This window comes from Argopecten irradians, chromosome 13 (assembly GCF_041381155.1).
Source record: "Argopecten irradians isolate NY chromosome 13, Ai_NY, whole genome shotgun sequence".
Taxonomy (NCBI): Eukaryota; Metazoa; Mollusca; class Bivalvia; order Pectinida; family Pectinidae; genus Argopecten; species Argopecten irradians.
The window spans coordinates 22,635,778-22,653,190 of NC_091146.1; the positions used below are offsets into that span (position 1 = coordinate 22,635,778).

Below are 17,413 nucleotides of genomic sequence, written 5' to 3' on the forward strand. Positions count from 1 at the left end.
AGTTTCTGTCAAGAAATTTGGAATTTTAGGGAATTGTGTACAGTATGGATGAGAGATGGAAGGCGACTCGAGGTCAAGTGAATAAAGAATTTGTTTGGTCAACACACATGACCTTTCCAGATTTGAAATTTTATGTTATACGTTATATATTTGCTGGCGAGATACTGCGACCAAGAAACAAATCACAGGTTAAGATATAAAAAATACATTACATGTATCGTTAGGTAAAGACACTTGGCATATTCCCATTACCAAGGGCATGTGTGTTGGCCTTTACGCTCGGATCTTTACCTTTTTACCAATTGATTCGTTATTTCTGGCCCGGTGATATAGATCAATAGTTCACAAAACACAGAGACCATATAAGACCATATTTGTTTTAGTTTTTACATGTTTTTCAGTTATTTTTTTCAGTAATGAAAGGTACTGTACAAATGCTAATTATAACCAATGATCAAGCATGCTTATTATTGACTCTCACTTGTGTAATTAATCTTATTCACTCACACCCTAACCCTCTCACATTGCAATTTCATTTTTCTATATTTGTATTTATAAATTCATTCATCCATACTCTTATATTCACACACAGCACCCTTTTTTACTAAGTATGTAATTGTATCCATCCATACATTTACATTCACACAACACTTTTTTAATTGACATGGTTACATTATATATTCTAATTGTAATTATTTTCAATTCATATATTTATATTTTGCATAAACACAGTACATATTAGATGTGATGTGAATTTTAGATCAATTTGGGTAGGGTGTTAGAACAAGAAGTAAACATGTTTAATACAAAACTTTTTTCTCTTTTAAATACGAAAACACTATACTAGCATTGGATTTGTACATAGTATATCATTCATTGAAATATCACATGAAAAACATGTACTAGTTGTGTAATATCCGTAAATGAAATAGAATGTTTAGAAATATATCATGGCAAATTGTGTATCGTTATAAGGGTTATAATGAATATTGACAATGATCAAAATGATCGAAAAGAAAATGTTCTTTTTAATACTTCATTCGTCATTACTCATTTCATTACGAAGGGTGTTTGGGATTGTTATGCCTTCGGATTCTTTACTAAAATAAAGATTATGTTTATGCTTTATAGTCTGCTCTCCTTAAACCTCCTCGTAATATAACAACCTGGCAGATCCCTTGAATAATCTAAAACAAAGAAGATCAAACAGATATGTGTAACAAGTGTGTATAAAATGTGCTATCGTATCTGTATGCCAAAACCTTTGACGGTCCCCTATTGAACTGTTGAAATAACGGAATCCAGGAAGTAAACTCCGACTACGTATTTATGTGGTGGTTGTACTGTATATACATGTATATACATATACTGTGTGTTGAATTGGGCGATTGTTTTTATTACACTTCATATAACCCGCTTCTGAGTTAGATAAAGCTAAAATTCAATACATTCAATACTTACGAGGGACTAATAACAATGGAGGATACATAGTTGGTTATGTAAGTTAGGAGATAAAATCATAACGATATATTTATGAAGACAACCATATCATTATCCGAGACTTTACCGAAAAGGACATTGGTGAAGCGGTTGTACGGTTCTAATATTAATCAAACGTTAGAAGGAAAGCGCGATGGATTAGAAAACCTTTCTAAAATAATTATTTATGTTTGTCATTTAACACTGGTGAAAATGTTAATATTATGTATTTGCGTTATGACAATGGCTGGCCTGACGGACGCCTTTAAACCTAACTCTGGCCTTGATGATGACAGTGCTATGTACAGCCACGCGAAGATAACAGAGGAAGCCCTGGATATTGTAGCGGCTACTTTTCTCACGTCCACTGACCAGGTGACTACGACCAGGACCACAGAGTATGATTTCGTTATCAAAAGTCACTTTGGAGAAGGTGAGTCTTCATTTAATTATTTCACCAAAGGTTTAATCGCGAGTTGTTGTCAATATTCAATATAATGATGTTGATATGTATTCAAAACGTAAATATGTATTCACAATGTTATGAAATAAAAGTTTTTCATTTTGGTAGGTTGCCAATAAACAATCCATATATGATACACATTTGAAATTAGATCTGATTTACAATGAAATAAAGGTAAATGTAATTTTAAATGTTTTATATTATTTCACCGAAGAGATAAAAAAAAGAAAACATAATATTTACAGTTTTGTATATTTGAGTAAATCAGATTTGTTTATATTTGTCTCTGTATTATCGAACGTTTATGAATTGCGGAAATATCGATAATACAATCGGATGTTTAATATTCCAGACGGCAACAGCTACAAGAAGTACAAAACGCGGGCTCGTCAGTTTGCGAGCGCTGTTTCTGCCGTCTACAAGACTTACAAATCGGATCCTGATTACACAGTCAACTCCGAGCGTATCAGAGAGGGTAGGCATCTCGTCATTACGAATTCGTTTAGTGTAGAAAATGTGTACGTAAAGAAATGATTTAAAGGATCAGGTCACGATTTCTCAATACCACCATAACGGATATAACCAAACATTACAAATCATACCTGTCTACAAATACCCACCAAGCGGCAAGAGAAACGATTTCTCCAAGTGGTCTGTATGTATACACAGGTCAAATTATATTATCAGCATTTGGAACCCCTAAGAAGTGGTCTTATTAAGCAGGTGGTTCTTATACAGAGGTGGACGCTAAGGCAGGTTTCACTGTACATATTCTTTATCTTAAACATACATATTCCAACTCTATAAAATTATCTTACTTGTAATAAACTCATTCAGTGACTGTGATTATAACGCCTGATTGTGCATATTTCAACACTTTACAGCACAAATTTACTTTTATTTTTGTATATGCCAACACCCCCCAAATATTACAATTTTAATACCGTAAACAATCACTGGTAGCAAAAATTGACTATATTCCGTAGCACACGCGTTGGTCCAGGAGACTCGCCTAGAGATTGGGACACTGTTGAGCGGCACATTGACGGTTCATGATGTGTCAGTGCTGATACAGAAAATTGCCAAATGTCTACTGATCATACAGTCCTTCTACAGCAGTACAAACTGGGTCGAGATGAATGGAGCAGATCCATACTCAGACTTTGGTGAGATGATTCCCTTATTTATTGGGATACTAATTTATTTTTAGGAAGATGATAGGGAATATATTTTTTTCTTGTTTTTCAGTCGGGCGAAGAAAAATGGTTTAAGTATGTATTAATTTTAAAGTTGCAGAGGTTAAATTCAAGTTTAAATTAAGAGTTAAAAGCTTTTTACCAGGATAGGCCTATTTAAGATATATGATATAACAGGACTAAGTTCCGTGTATTTTTAATTTTTATCTCTTTATTACTAGTATTGTGGGACTTTTGAAATGAGACATTTCTTTGAAAAAAATTGTCACAATATTACAGAAAAAAATAGCAGTGTCATGGAAATTAAGTATTTTTCCATTACGTTTGAAATATCAAAATGAATCATTCTTGTTTAGGTTCACCAGCAACGCAGGATTTGATGCAGTTAGCTTCGTCTCATGACAAAACATGTAGTTCTTGTGATGACTCCAGCTCAGCGTAAGTTGTTGATTTGTCTTTTGATTATTTCCTGATCATACTTGATATGATACCAGGACCTAGAGTTATTACGGCAGGGGCTCATTCCCCGTTTTTGAAATGTCTATTGTGCAGATTTTGAAAAAAAAATTGTGGTTGATAAATACCTATTAATGTTAACATTAATACAATGTGTCTTATTGGTGAATTTTATTTTATTTGTAAACATCCTATCGGCTAATGTGACGCTACCAAAATTGGAACGCTACCGAAAAAATAGAATAGGTCTAATATATGTGATAAAGAATTTTCCGTTTAAAATCAAAACTACAAATAACTGCTCTCAACAAAAAGTAAGGTGCTGAATAGTTACTGTAACATTTTTAAATGTCATTTTCTTTCCAGTTGCATATTATCTGAAGTGAAAACAACAATAATGAAATGGTGAAAAAATCAGTGAAACGACATCGTGCGACAACCTTAAGAACACCATATATTTAAAAAAAAATGCGCAATAGGATATTTTTGACAGATATGTGACTTAAATAAACAAAATAAATGTTTGAAATTTCCTTAAATTAATTCAGACATTTTTTTATAATGTCTATATATTTTTTAACCAAACTATATTTAGGACGTGTTCCATTTTGGGTACTACAACCTGATGAAACACGGGCAAGACCGGGCATGCTTCAAGCTCTATTTCAAAATTTATGCACTGCTGACAAGTAAACAAATCATGAAATTAAAACAGAAGGCATATATTTGTAGAAAGTTAAGAGAAAAATCTCGATTCATGCACATTTTAGAAATGTTTTACAATTATCAGCAAACAAGTGTTCGAATTTTGGTAGCGTCACGGTACATGTAATTCAAGGAAAACCTATTATGTATGTAAACATGTAATGCCGATGGTAGGGTATGTGAGACTGCTGTATATTCTAGCTGTAACTTCTTACAATAGCAAGCACTATTACGTAATGATTTGAAGGGAAATTCGGATTAATATGGGAAATAGTACGACAACACTAAGGTGTCAATGCCTTCACTCTGTTAATGCACTATATGATTGTGAATGTACGTATTCCATTGATTAACGTTAAGTTCTGGAAAACTGAGCGCTAGACAGCATCAACGACATTTCTTAAAAACCCATATCCATAATGCAAACGCTCGACTCAAAGGTCAAACTTTCCCTGTGTAATAGTGAAAAGCTGAAAAATTCTCTCCAGCCCAACCTAGGTGGCGTATATGTGTTTATAGTAAGTGTAGTAATAATAATGATAAAACAATAATAAATTAGTTTATTATATTGTCACGTATTGACCAACATGAAATACAATATACAATATAAAGTATACACAATACAATGATCAACACCCAGCTAGTATCATTGGCTAATGAGACGCATTAAAACAGTAAAAATATCATTGATGTTATAATTATTAAAAGTTTATCACCTAAAATTCAATATCACAATTATGCTTTTAGCATGTTAGGATTTGAGTTATATACTATACAACCACACAAATGTCGGTGGCCAAGTACTGCCCCCACACACGGGCGGGACTAAAAAATGAATCGTATCGATAATTTTCATATTCATGTTCCTTACTAAAATTTCAGACTACGACAAAGTTCCTGTAACAACAACTTGTTGGTCCATGATCGCCTCACCAGTGGGTATTGGTATGGTCAGACTCACTCTCCAAAGCCGTCAGGTACCTACTGCTATTTTAGGATAATGTAATCTGGCTTGTAAAAAACATTTTCATTGGCTAAAAAATATGTTATCACCAATAATGTAACAATGTCGTAATGTCGTATTTGATTGATTGATACGATAGCGCAATATTTCCCTAAGTGAAAAGAGTCCATCAATAGATGTAGAATTATAGGTAAAAATAAATCATAAGGATTAACGTGATTTTATATTTTATGCTATGGAGATATGTCACAAAAATCTGAATACGCACAAATCTAAATTTCTAGTTACCTCTTAAAAAAATCAGTATCGATTTTATCCAGTTCAGAATGTAATCGCTGCTTTGTATATATATTCTATAGACATGAGGTTACAGGAAAATCTCATTAAGTCAAAGTATGACCTCAAAAATCCTCCATTTTAAAAGAAGGTCGCGGTGATTAACTTTCGAGGAATGAAACAAATTACAATGTAATTGCTGTGATTACTTATTTGCGGAGACAAACTTTCCCTAATTAACTTTCATTGCAAAATTCGCGAAAGTTAAAGAGATTCCATTTGTATATACATATAGTCATAATACGAATTACCCATGGACATTATCTCGTTCCATATACCAGCTGGTTCGGGCGAAACTGACGGAAAGTGCAGCCATGGTGGACTGTGGGATTCTGGGAAGGATACTCCGGCGACAGGAGGTATCAATAAGGCTACAACAGACCCGGATGTTTCTCCACATTATCATCTCCACCAACAGGCCGCCGAAGCCGCAGTTCAGGCTACTGTGGAATTTTTCATACACCAGAGTAAGCAGATTACAACTTAATCGCTAAACGCCATGCAGTAGAATACCGGCTCTTTTTTCGGAAATTTTAAATATCTTTTACCAACATTTGTAAGATTTTGACCTATTATTATAATTTCGTCCTTATATAGTTTTTATTTTAAGAACCTGTTTTTCATTGATGTTTGTTTCCCAACAAATTATAGTGTACTTAATAATCATCAGAGATAGCAACAACGGCAACGTCATTTTATTCACATGCAAAGAAAACTATGTCGTCCTTATTACAAACTTTTTGATTATATTGACATTGTAAGCAAAAACACCTGAAAACTGTTTATCACAATAATATCTTAATCTATCTTTTTTTTATTTTTAAAGCGAGTGGGATACTCACAGATATAAGCAATCATGCAATTTCACGTCTTATTGGATTGGACCAACTGAATCTAACGCCTTCTCTTGGTTTTGTCATTGACGTCAGCGGGTCCATGGGCGACGATATAACGGCCGTGAAATCATCCGTGACGCGAAAAGTCAACGATGCAAGAACAAGTGGTGTCATGCCAGGCAAATATGTGTTGGCAACATTCAGTGACCCTGGTATGTGGAAAAAAGAGCAAACGTTTAGTGAGAAGAACAATATCTTGTTTTGTATAGCATGTTTAAAATATTAAGTACCGTTGAGGTAATTATTTTCCCAATGTCGTGCGGGTCATTGCTATGATCGCGAAAGTTTGATCTGCAAAATATTGAGAAGTGACTGAAAGATATACACCACTAAAATTTAACTTTCTCGTTTTAAGTTCAGACCGCGAAAATGTTGAACCGTGTAAATAATCGACTACAGGATATACCGGTCTTCTTACAACATAAATCAACATAAATCAAAGTATCAGTATACCTAACCAGGCATAGAAGAACAAATCAGATTTGAATTCACAGAGATTTGGTTTTCTATTGTTGCGCTGACACTTTTGTTGTAATAGCAAAAATTCACTTTGCGAAATAAAATTAGTAAGTTTATCAAATAAATATTCAATTTTGTTCAAATTGCGATACATATTATCCGCGGAAGTATATCAATATGATATAATGACGTTTACAGAAAATGCTTCACTTTGCAGAAGGCCTAACTACAGTTCGCAGTACAACTGATGGTGATGAGATGGTCAAGTGGTTAGAAGAGCTTAGTGTAGGGGGTGGCGGTGATTGTCCGGAATATGCAATGTCTGGATTACTGGCCGGTTTGTATTTCCATTTGCATGGTTTTTTTTCATTTGTGTCATACGTCATGTTCACATTGCTGAAGCGAAGCACTTTATCATTATCATATAGTGTTTCTATTTGTTATTGAATAATATGCAAATTGATTGAAATACAGATCCTTATTACAACTCCGTTCAATACAGAATCTGACAACATCCCATAAGGCGCCATGTCCGGATGACCCCTTTACCACGTGTACTTCAGATCACATTGTTATGTCAATTTTGATTAATCAATTAGTAGTATACATGTACATTAAGCTTTGCTTTGTTCTTTGGGCGAGATGACGATATAGACGAAAATAATTCTAACAGCTATTTCCAACTATTTCGTTCCAGTGAAGATTCTGGCAGCAGAAATTTGATTGGCCATTTCCAAAGGTCACCAGAACGTGACCCCTAATGGGATGTTGTCAGATCCTCTTATCAACGTGGTGATAATAATGATATGCATTTTAATCAGATTAAATCATATGAGAATGAGGATTATATCCAGAAAGAAACTTGCAATAGATCCAGAGAGTAACTTTACAGAAAATGCCTTTATGAAATTGAAATAGATATCATTAACAATGAATTTATAATAATATGTAATAGTATACATTTAAGTCATATATTTTGCTTCAGCAATTGGTTTATCGGAAATTAATTCGAGAATATTCCTCGCAACCGACGCTGACGCTAAGGACCCAACACTTTCTGGCACGGTTATGTCAGCTGCCACCACTAAGGGGGTTAAAGTTGAATTTTTGTTGACTGGATCTTGTTCTCGGTACCGAAGAGGTATATCATTATTTCACGTCAATTTAAAATAATGCATTCTAAAGTGATGTATTACTATCAAGCAACATGTATTTTACATACCATTAATATTTAATGTTTTTCGATTAGAACTTTAATGGACCGATGTTGCTTTACTTACAATCCAAATATTGTGAATGTGTGAATTTCCATAATGATCGTATGAATCCCATATGTCCTCTAGAAATATTGAACTTGAGGCTGCTGTTATAGTGATTAAAAACAACATATAAGGAAGCTTTAAAAGCGTGCTTGTAATCACATTTATCTATAATTTGTAGGTTTTGGTTGGTTGTTTATTTACGTCCTGTAGTAACAGTCATGGTAATTAAGGATGATCTCCCATGGCGCATTTTTTGTTGTGTGAATGTCTGTATATATACAACATCTGTGTGTAATATCATAATGACTGATCCCATGGAAAGATGAGGGTAAAATGGTCTAATGTTTACTAGTATTATGGAAATGAAACATTAAAGTATAATTGATTGTATTTAATTTGGTCTTACAGGAAGCTACTAGTATTCAACGAAATCATAAACATAGTTTCATATACACATCATAGGTATTATTTCCGCATATATATCAATGAATGAATACGATACCGTATTCGGCGAAAATTACACAATCTGATATGCAACCAATGTATAATGCAATCGAATCATAATTGCTTTCCTTCTTTTGTTTTGAAGTTTTCTTTGTTTTTTTTGTAGATATTTCACTAAGACAAAAGAGGGATCTGGCGTCATTCCAAACTATCGCCGATGGCACCGGAGGAGCTGTGTTTCGGATTGGTTCCAGTGAACTCTCCACAGTCTTGGATGAATTGCTCGAAGTAAGTAATCTATCTTTTTGTTCTGAGATGGATTTTCTTACTCCGGACAGGGGGTGAACGATTGTTTTAATTTCAACCCAGTGAAAGAAGCCTAATGTTGCTTAATTAAACTTTGACATTGGGGTTTAGTGCCCTATCTATATGACAAACCCAGGCTCCAGTATTTGTCTCTCATTGCAAATTTGCATATTACAGAGTTATCTGCACTTGCAGGTAGGTATTGATTGTGACGTCATGTGTTTGCGATCATAACGTCATACGTTTTGGAGAAAAAGACGTGAATTGCGCTCACAAAATTATGACGTAACAATCGATACCTACCCGCAAGGGAGCTATAACTCTCCAGTATTTGTCTCTCATACTTTAGATTATCACAATGGCATTGCAGTTAGTTCAACATAGGTGCAATCTGATTAAAATATATATCCTTATCACTAGGTTGGATGCGAGGATCTGAGGGTCAGAATTATTTCCGTGTACGTAGTCATCTCGCCCAAAGAGGACAACAAAGCTAATTGTATATTACTCGTATATTGGGGCAAAATGGCGTTGTCAAGTGAAACAGTAATGTGTAGAAAATGGATTTGAGTTGTAATACACGTGGTATAAAGGTCATCTGGATGTGACCCCTTTTGGGATAATGTCAGATCCTCTATGTAACTGAGCGTTAATAAGGATTTGCATTTTAATCAGATTGACATAGGTGTTGGAATTGGTCAATCAAATTGCTGCTTCCAGAATCTTGGAAGCGAATTTAAGGAGACGAAATAGTTTGAATGAGCTGTCAGAGTTATTTTGATATGAAAACAATGTAAGGTTACAAAAGTTCTTTTAAATGCATCAAATTTATACTCCAGGAAAATTTCACGCCGACTACAGGATCTATAGTTCCATCTTCAACTGCAGTAGTGGACTTTTTCATTCAGACACTTTCTGAAAGTGACTCTATTGATATATACGTTGATAGTGAAGCTAGCAGTGTTGTTATCAGCATTGCTGGACCGTTCAGTCTTACGGAAGCAACTTTGACAGATCCATCAGGTTAGCATTTATCCTCAACCTTAAGTTATAGTCTCAGGGGATGATCGACTGTTGTTAAACATATTGCTAAAAATGAGCAATAATGTTATATACCTTTTTGTAAAATTCATGGTGCCATTTATATTCATACAGTGGCCTTGTAGGTTAATTTGTTTACTTGTTTCAACATTATAGTTAGTAAACACGAATGGAAAAGAAGAGCAGTGATCCACATTTCAAGCTAATATACACTTTAATTTCAGGAACGGTTGAAACTTTTTCGACAGGAAATGCTACACGATATTACGGTAGTTACACAGTTACTATGACAATACAGGTAAGTTAGCAGTATACCTTTTCTTCTGATCAAATTCCCATGATTCGGATACGCATATTGTCAATCAGAATACGTAACAAGTATTTTACAGTTTGTCAGACCAGAACTATATCTTATTTCAACAACATTATGCTCTATAGAATCCTACGCCTGGCGCATGGGTACTGACTCGCACGATAAATAGGCAGTGGGAAGTCAACGTCACCATGTCCACTACTTTAGATATAGATTACCAGCTGATTGAGACGGACGACTCCGGTATACACTATGTGTCCGATAGGAACCCAATAGAAGGTGAGTACGAAGAGTATGGAAAGGTATGATGCCATTGAAATAGATGACGTCTACCATAATTTGATCATAAGTCGAACGCTAATTTGAATCGTTATTAAGTAATGACCACAATGTTTTTGTTTCACAGCTATAGTTATTACGCTTCATACCTTACAATGCGATTTGGCCCAGATTTGCCTTTTACTATAAGCTAAATGTAAAACATCATACCTTTTGAAATTATATACAGGAAATAACTACACACTTGCTGTCATAGCCTACAATCTAGATTCCTCATCTACTTCATTTGTCGTCAACCTTCTGGACGAGGACGGATCCGTCAGATACAATACCACTATATACATCATGTTTGAAGCGTCTAAAACCGTTGGCTATACTGCTATTACGGTTCCGTCTACGGTGAGTAGTGATTCCATTGTTTACTATCAGTTTCCATAAATATCGATACGGCGATATATGTTTATGTACTTAGTAGGCTACCCAAAGAAGCGAATACCTTAATATAATGAACAAAATAAATACAATTGTGGCGCAACTCACATAAAAAAATCATTATTATACTACATTTGTAACCACGTCATGTACTTTTTGCATATTCCAGGACTAGGTGTTGATGATAAGAATATGACATTAATTTTATCAAAACAATTGCGTTTTGCAGTTCTACTCGGTAATTGAGACTACTGTGCTACACACATTTGTAAAGCGAGATTCAAAACACGATATTCAGCTGAGATATAGGTAGCATTGGATAAAATACAAATGTCATTGAACAAATGACTCATAACATCATCTCTCTTCTCATACTTTGTCATAACGATTTCAGTGTAAAAAACATCGTGTTTCAGAACTTTTATGTCCAGTTTAGCGGGATAGATCAGAATGGATTTCAGTTTGAGAGGATGGTGGGGACACTTGTCATTCCTGTAACTGTGGATTTATTTGTACGGCCGATCTTTGGTGAGAAAAATGCTGCTTAATTTATTGAGTCAAGTGAATAAGTGAATATTTTTTTTAGCATCTTTAAGCAGCAATTTTAAAGTGTGTATTCGGCTCGTTAGACAAATTCAGGCTGAGAATAATTCAGAGTATATTCAGAAGAATGCTTTTCATTTTATATGAAATGTATTTATCTCTGTAAAAATATTATAAATCATTTTAATCACAATATCGTCATACTACATAACACAGGAAATCTTGCTGTTGGAACACCTCAAGACATTATCTACACTCTAAGTAACTTCGGCAGTGCTGCAGGAACCTACACCGTTACCATTGTGGACGATAAAGGAAGAGCCCTGTATCCGGTGTCAAGAGATCACAATGTTAATTCCGGGGACAACGTTACCGAGAACTTTCAGCTCTCTAGTGCAACCGAGCTGGAACAAATGTTTGTATTTATCGATGAAATTCATTTTATCACATAACCTGCAATATATCCAGTGACTTCGCATTGGTAATATTTCTGTAATATAACCTGTAGCGTTTTTCTGTAGCTGGAGATTCACTGTGACGTCATGACTTGACGTCGGTAAACAATGACGTAGTTCAAGTTTGTGGACGTCGTGATAAAATGGCGGCATCCGCTGAAATTTTGCAATGCAATTTGATATTGAAATTTTAAATTCTTCAGGGTATGGGATAAAAATATATTACATTTGTGTTATTTTTTAGAAGATTTTATGAACGTCTCGCCAAAATCTTGTAATAGTACAAATAAGGTCTTATCAATAAGAAGATTTTTCTTTTGCGGTTTCACACCGAATAAATAATAAAGATATACGGAGAACTCCTTTTAAAATGAGATCGTGGTTGAAACTTTCAAATTCGATAAACACGAATAAATCACCTCATGAGATGAAAGATGTCCCTAACATTTCCTTAAATGTGATTAACAAAAGAAAATCATGATTTAAGTAGTCTTTAGATCTATTTTAAGAGTGAGGTTTTGCTCTATAATTTGAAATAAACTACAGTATAAAACTTTTCGTCAATAACTTATATGACAATACTTTATATAGTTGAGTATAGAAATAATATGGATATAACGTAGAGTGACGTTAAATTTTTATACATATTTTGATCTTGTTGTTGTTGCAGTACTTACACAGTCAGTGTTACATCCTTAAGATCGTCAATCGTTCTACAGTCAACGACATACACAGCCATGGTATGCCACCTCAGAATATTAGCTATATACGATGGGATTTCAATTTGTGTGCCCTTAATTTTCTACCATTATGTATCCTAGAGCTGTAGGTGCTGCAGCATTAAACATATGTATTTCTTTCAAAATTTCTGCAAAAAGGATATAGACAATCGAAGTCAAAGATAACAAAAACCTTTCTATAGAACAATATGGAGAAAAATGGATAGTTTACCCACTGGACCTCCACATTGATCTACCAACTTCGCAGTTTACCATAGATGGTGATTTTCCGGGTAGTATGTCCCGATTTTTCTTACCTAAAAATATAATACACGTAGGATGACTACATAAAGAACTATTTATTCTAGAAAGGAACTTATAGCTAGATCTTATATCTTTTGCAGAAATGTTTATTTTATTTACAAATAAGAGGAAACAAAAAATCCTTAGAGGTATTATGTTACTAAAGGATCTTATCCTCACATGATTTGGCTGATTTACAGAGTCATTTGTTCTTGTTGGCAAGTATTGATTGTGACGCCATTCTGTTGTGTGTGTAACGTCATACGTTTTAGAGGAGAATGAGGTTTGCTTACAGAACAAAGACGGAATATATTTCCTTTAACTGAACTGTTTGATACTTAATGTAATCTAAAGGTCCCAAATTCATATATTAATATTCATATCACACGGTCGATGCGTTTGTGAATAACTAAATGCATCAGAAAATATCGGACGCATGTAATAATGTTTAACTCTGATTATTAATCACTAGGTTACTGGACCGTTTTGCACCTCATTGATGACATCAACTGTGTGCCGCGAGGCCAACACCGGTGGCACTAACTGTTCATCATTTACATGGTCTGCCACTGCTGTCTTCTCATATGACATATGGGTGTACGTGGTAGATGATGACGTCACAGTGACCATCGACACTGTCGACAAAAAAAGACTACACATTAAGTAAGTAAGCTATATATAAACTTTGTTTAAACGTTGTCTGTGTATAATTATGGCATCAAACAGCTTATATATATTTGATAAAGATAGACATTAAAGAAACACTCCGCTTACTATTTTAGTGGGACTTGCTGTGTAGCAAATTTCACAGTGAATGCATCCCCAACAACCGGAAGTGGTTGCCAGGTGACACAGTTGGTGGCCGGTGTAACGATGTCGACGTCACAATCGGTTGTGAATGACGAATCTTCCGGAAAGGTAGCTCCATTTTGTTCAAAACAGTTTTTGTGCCGCCTGCAACGCAAGGGCGACACTTAGGTATCACTATGTCGGCGTCAGTGTCGGCGTTGGCGTCGGCGTCCGGGAAACGGTTTCCGTGGGATAACCTAAGTATTTATTGTCCGATTTCAACCAAATTTGGTATATTGCTTTATATCAATGAGATCTCGGATGATTTCGATTATGGTCAAAATCAAAATATTTGCTAGAGTTACGGGACTTTAAAATCGTCAAAACAGATAAATCAATGATTTCCGCTCGATAACTTAACTATTTGTCGTCCAATTTCATCCAAATTTTATAAAATGCTTTATATCTACGAGATCTCGGATGAGTTGATAAATAGTCAAAATCCGTCAATTTTTGCAAGAGTTTCTGGACTTTAAAATCGTCAAAACAGATAAATCCATGGTTTCCGCTCGATAACTTAAGTATTGATTGAACGATTTCAACCAAATTTAGTACATTGCTTGATATCAATGATATATTATATGGATTCAATAATAGTCAAAATCCGTCAATTTTTGCAAGAGTTTCTGGACTTTAAAATCGTCAAAACAGATAAATCCATGGTTTCCGCTCGATACTTAAGTATTGATGGAACGATTTCAACCAAATTTAGTACATTGCTTGATATCAATGAGATCTTAGATAGGTTCGATACTGGTTAAAATCCGTCTATATTTGCAAGAGTTACGGGACTTTAAAATCGTCGTCAAAACATGATTTCCACTCGATAACTTTAGTATTTATTGTCCGATTTCATCCACATTTTGTATATTGCATTATATTAATGAGATCTTAGATAGGTTCGATACTGTTTAAAATCCATCAACATTTGCAAGAATTACGGGACTTGATAACTTCACCTATTTTTTAACAATATTTTCAACTGTAAATAACTACTTTTTGTGAGGCTGTGCAGGCGACACATCCACTTCCGTGGAATTTCTTGTTGTTTTCATTTTAACATAATGTATTAAATCGCAGAATTAATTTGTATTGGGTGACACGCGAAGCCTATACTTGAAAAAGCTGTTTTAATCTTGTAAATATTTATAAAGTTATCAATGCATTGTCTTTTCGGAATAAAAACCATTGACTTCAGTTTATTGTAAGGATGAAGTTAAGTTCTGGTTGTTGATATTGTTGATGATGAAGATGATTATTATGATGATGATATTATATGATGATGATATAATGATGACTAAAACCCATGTTGAACAGGCTGATGAAGATGACAAATACCTTACTGTGGACACGGGTACTAACATTGGAATGATCGCCGGGATACTGGTGGGAGTCGGTGTGATAGTGCTTGCTGTAACAGGACTTCTGAAGTATGTTACGAGGAAGAAGGATGGCGGGAATAGCGACGCTGTGATAGAATTTGAAGAGGACGCGCATGCTGATACTTCACAGCGAACGGTGTTTGATCCAAACCAACTTAACCCCAAGGCACTTGAGTAAGTCCACTTCGCCACCTACACCTCTACTAGTAACAAAATTAGTTCTCTCTGTTCGGCGACTTGTGACTTTTTCATGTATCTGTCGTAGACTAAAATTGTCCTTGGTCACTATTTCCCTAACGATATTCCTTAATATAGTCATCTGTAATTCTAAGCGTGGAAGTACAATAGACGCATCATAAGAGTATAAGCATATACCCAGATGTACGATCGATAGATTTTCTGTGCATTTCAAGGAAAAAATGAGTTGCAACGACCTATCTCGAAAACGGTACTTTATAGCATTTAAGATAGAGTTATAGCTTTTATTAGTTAATGTATACCGCAAGTTTTCTTTTTTTGGATGATCCGGTATTCCCAATATGTAGTTTGTTTGAATCTATTCTTGTTGATTTAAAGTAATTGTTATGTTTTCCTTAAGATCCTTCTGTTCCTTTTAAATAGGGCGATGTTTACTGCGCCACCACCACAGGCTACAACTCTGAGTCTTGGCTACACGGATATGGAACAAGATAACGAGAAAACCCGAAGGCAATTGTTTGAAAAATATTGGAACTGATTGATGTCAAGAATATACAAAAATGAAAGACGCCAAAGGGGATGGGGACGTATAAAATTGTGCTCCATGATTTCTGTCCGTATTCTGTACCTTTTAATATATCAAAATGTTAGTGATTGACTTTGTATGTTATGTTGTGTAATGATGTGAGTTTACGTCGAATTGTGTCTTGCACATATTTACGTTTTAATGTTTTGGTTACTTAAAGTATGACAGAATTCTGCAAAACTGTACTATTCTTCATAGCATATATAGATGTATACCTATCGCTTGTTACCAATAAATGTAAGTAAATTTATTGAGGTATTGGGTTTTTTTCTTAAGAGAAGGGATGCAGTGGCTAAGGGAAGTAGTATTCTTCAGAGCATAAATAGGCTAATGTCTATGCAGTGAAGTTATCATAGACTGAAATTAGATGCTCATGTATACAATATAGTTGAGATGAATGTACCATTTATACCTTATCCGACATCCGATATTTGAGCGATTTTCCTTGAAACCAAAAGAAATTAATGAGTTGAAACGAACAAATAAATTATGAATTAAGAAATTTATTCATATTAAAATTATGTTTGGTAAATTAACAAGAGACCCAATGGGCCTTAACGGTCATTTTACTGTTAAAAGAACTGAAGTACGTTGTACGTTTAAAAAGTGTTGCTTATTTGAATCCTTTTACGTTGAATGACGGTCTAAGTCATTCATTTGAACAAACTTGATAGCTCTTCATCCCAGCATGCTCAAGGCCCATTAACATTACCCCGGGCCTTTTAGCATGTCACAGGCTGATATTAGGTCTATATGCCTATCAATTATTCACAAAAAATCCATTTTAACCACATTCATCCCTGTGACCTTAAATGAAAGTCAAGGTCATTCGTTTTAGCAGACTTTGAAGCTCTTCATTTCCGGCATGTCACAGGCTTAGTAGTTCACAAGAAATCGTTTAAAGATTTAAGTTATTTTGCCAACTGTGACCTTGAATGTAGGCAAAGGTTATCATTGCACAAACCTGGTAGCCCGTCATCCCAGCATGTCACAGGCTGAATATTAGGTCTCCAGACCTCTTAGTTATTCACAATAAGTCGTTAAAAGATTTTAGCCTTTTTGACCTCCCTGTGACCTTAAATGAATATCAAGGTCATTCGCTTGTATAAACTTGGTAGCCCTTCATTTCCAGCATGTCACTGGCAAAATACCAAGTCTTTAGGCGGCATTTTAGTTATTGAAAAGATATTTAAATGTTAAGCCTTTTTGACATTGAATGAAGATCAATGTCATTCGTTTGCGATAAAAACTTGGTAGATCTTTATCCCAGCATTTCAAAGGCCCAATAACATGTGTCAATGGCCGTTAGTTATTCATACGAAGTCGATTAAATATTTTAGCCTTTTT

At 34.7% G+C, this 17,413-nt stretch overlaps 1 protein-coding gene across 1 annotated transcript; it reads left to right on the top strand.

The window, feature by feature from the left end:
* The first annotated feature begins 1,290 nt into the window (after positions 1-1,290).
* Positions 1,291-16,316, top strand: LOC138305918 (von Willebrand factor A domain-containing protein 7-like). The gene is made up of 21 exons (XM_069246210.1): positions 1,291-1,912; positions 2,295-2,417; positions 2,929-3,108; positions 3,495-3,576; positions 5,182-5,276; positions 5,881-6,066; positions 6,426-6,647; positions 7,172-7,291; positions 7,940-8,095; positions 8,827-8,948; positions 9,806-9,989; positions 10,232-10,305; positions 10,446-10,599; positions 10,829-10,998; positions 11,448-11,559; positions 11,791-11,989; positions 12,700-12,769; positions 13,524-13,714; positions 13,834-13,969; positions 15,218-15,456; positions 15,904-16,316. Exons 1-21 carry the CDS (start codon positions 1,534-1,536, stop codon positions 16,016-16,018), a joined length of 3,309 nt encoding a protein of 1,102 aa, XP_069102311.1. The 5' UTR covers positions 1,291-1,533; the 3' UTR covers positions 16,019-16,316.
* Positions 16,317-17,413: the final 1,097 nt, after the last annotated feature.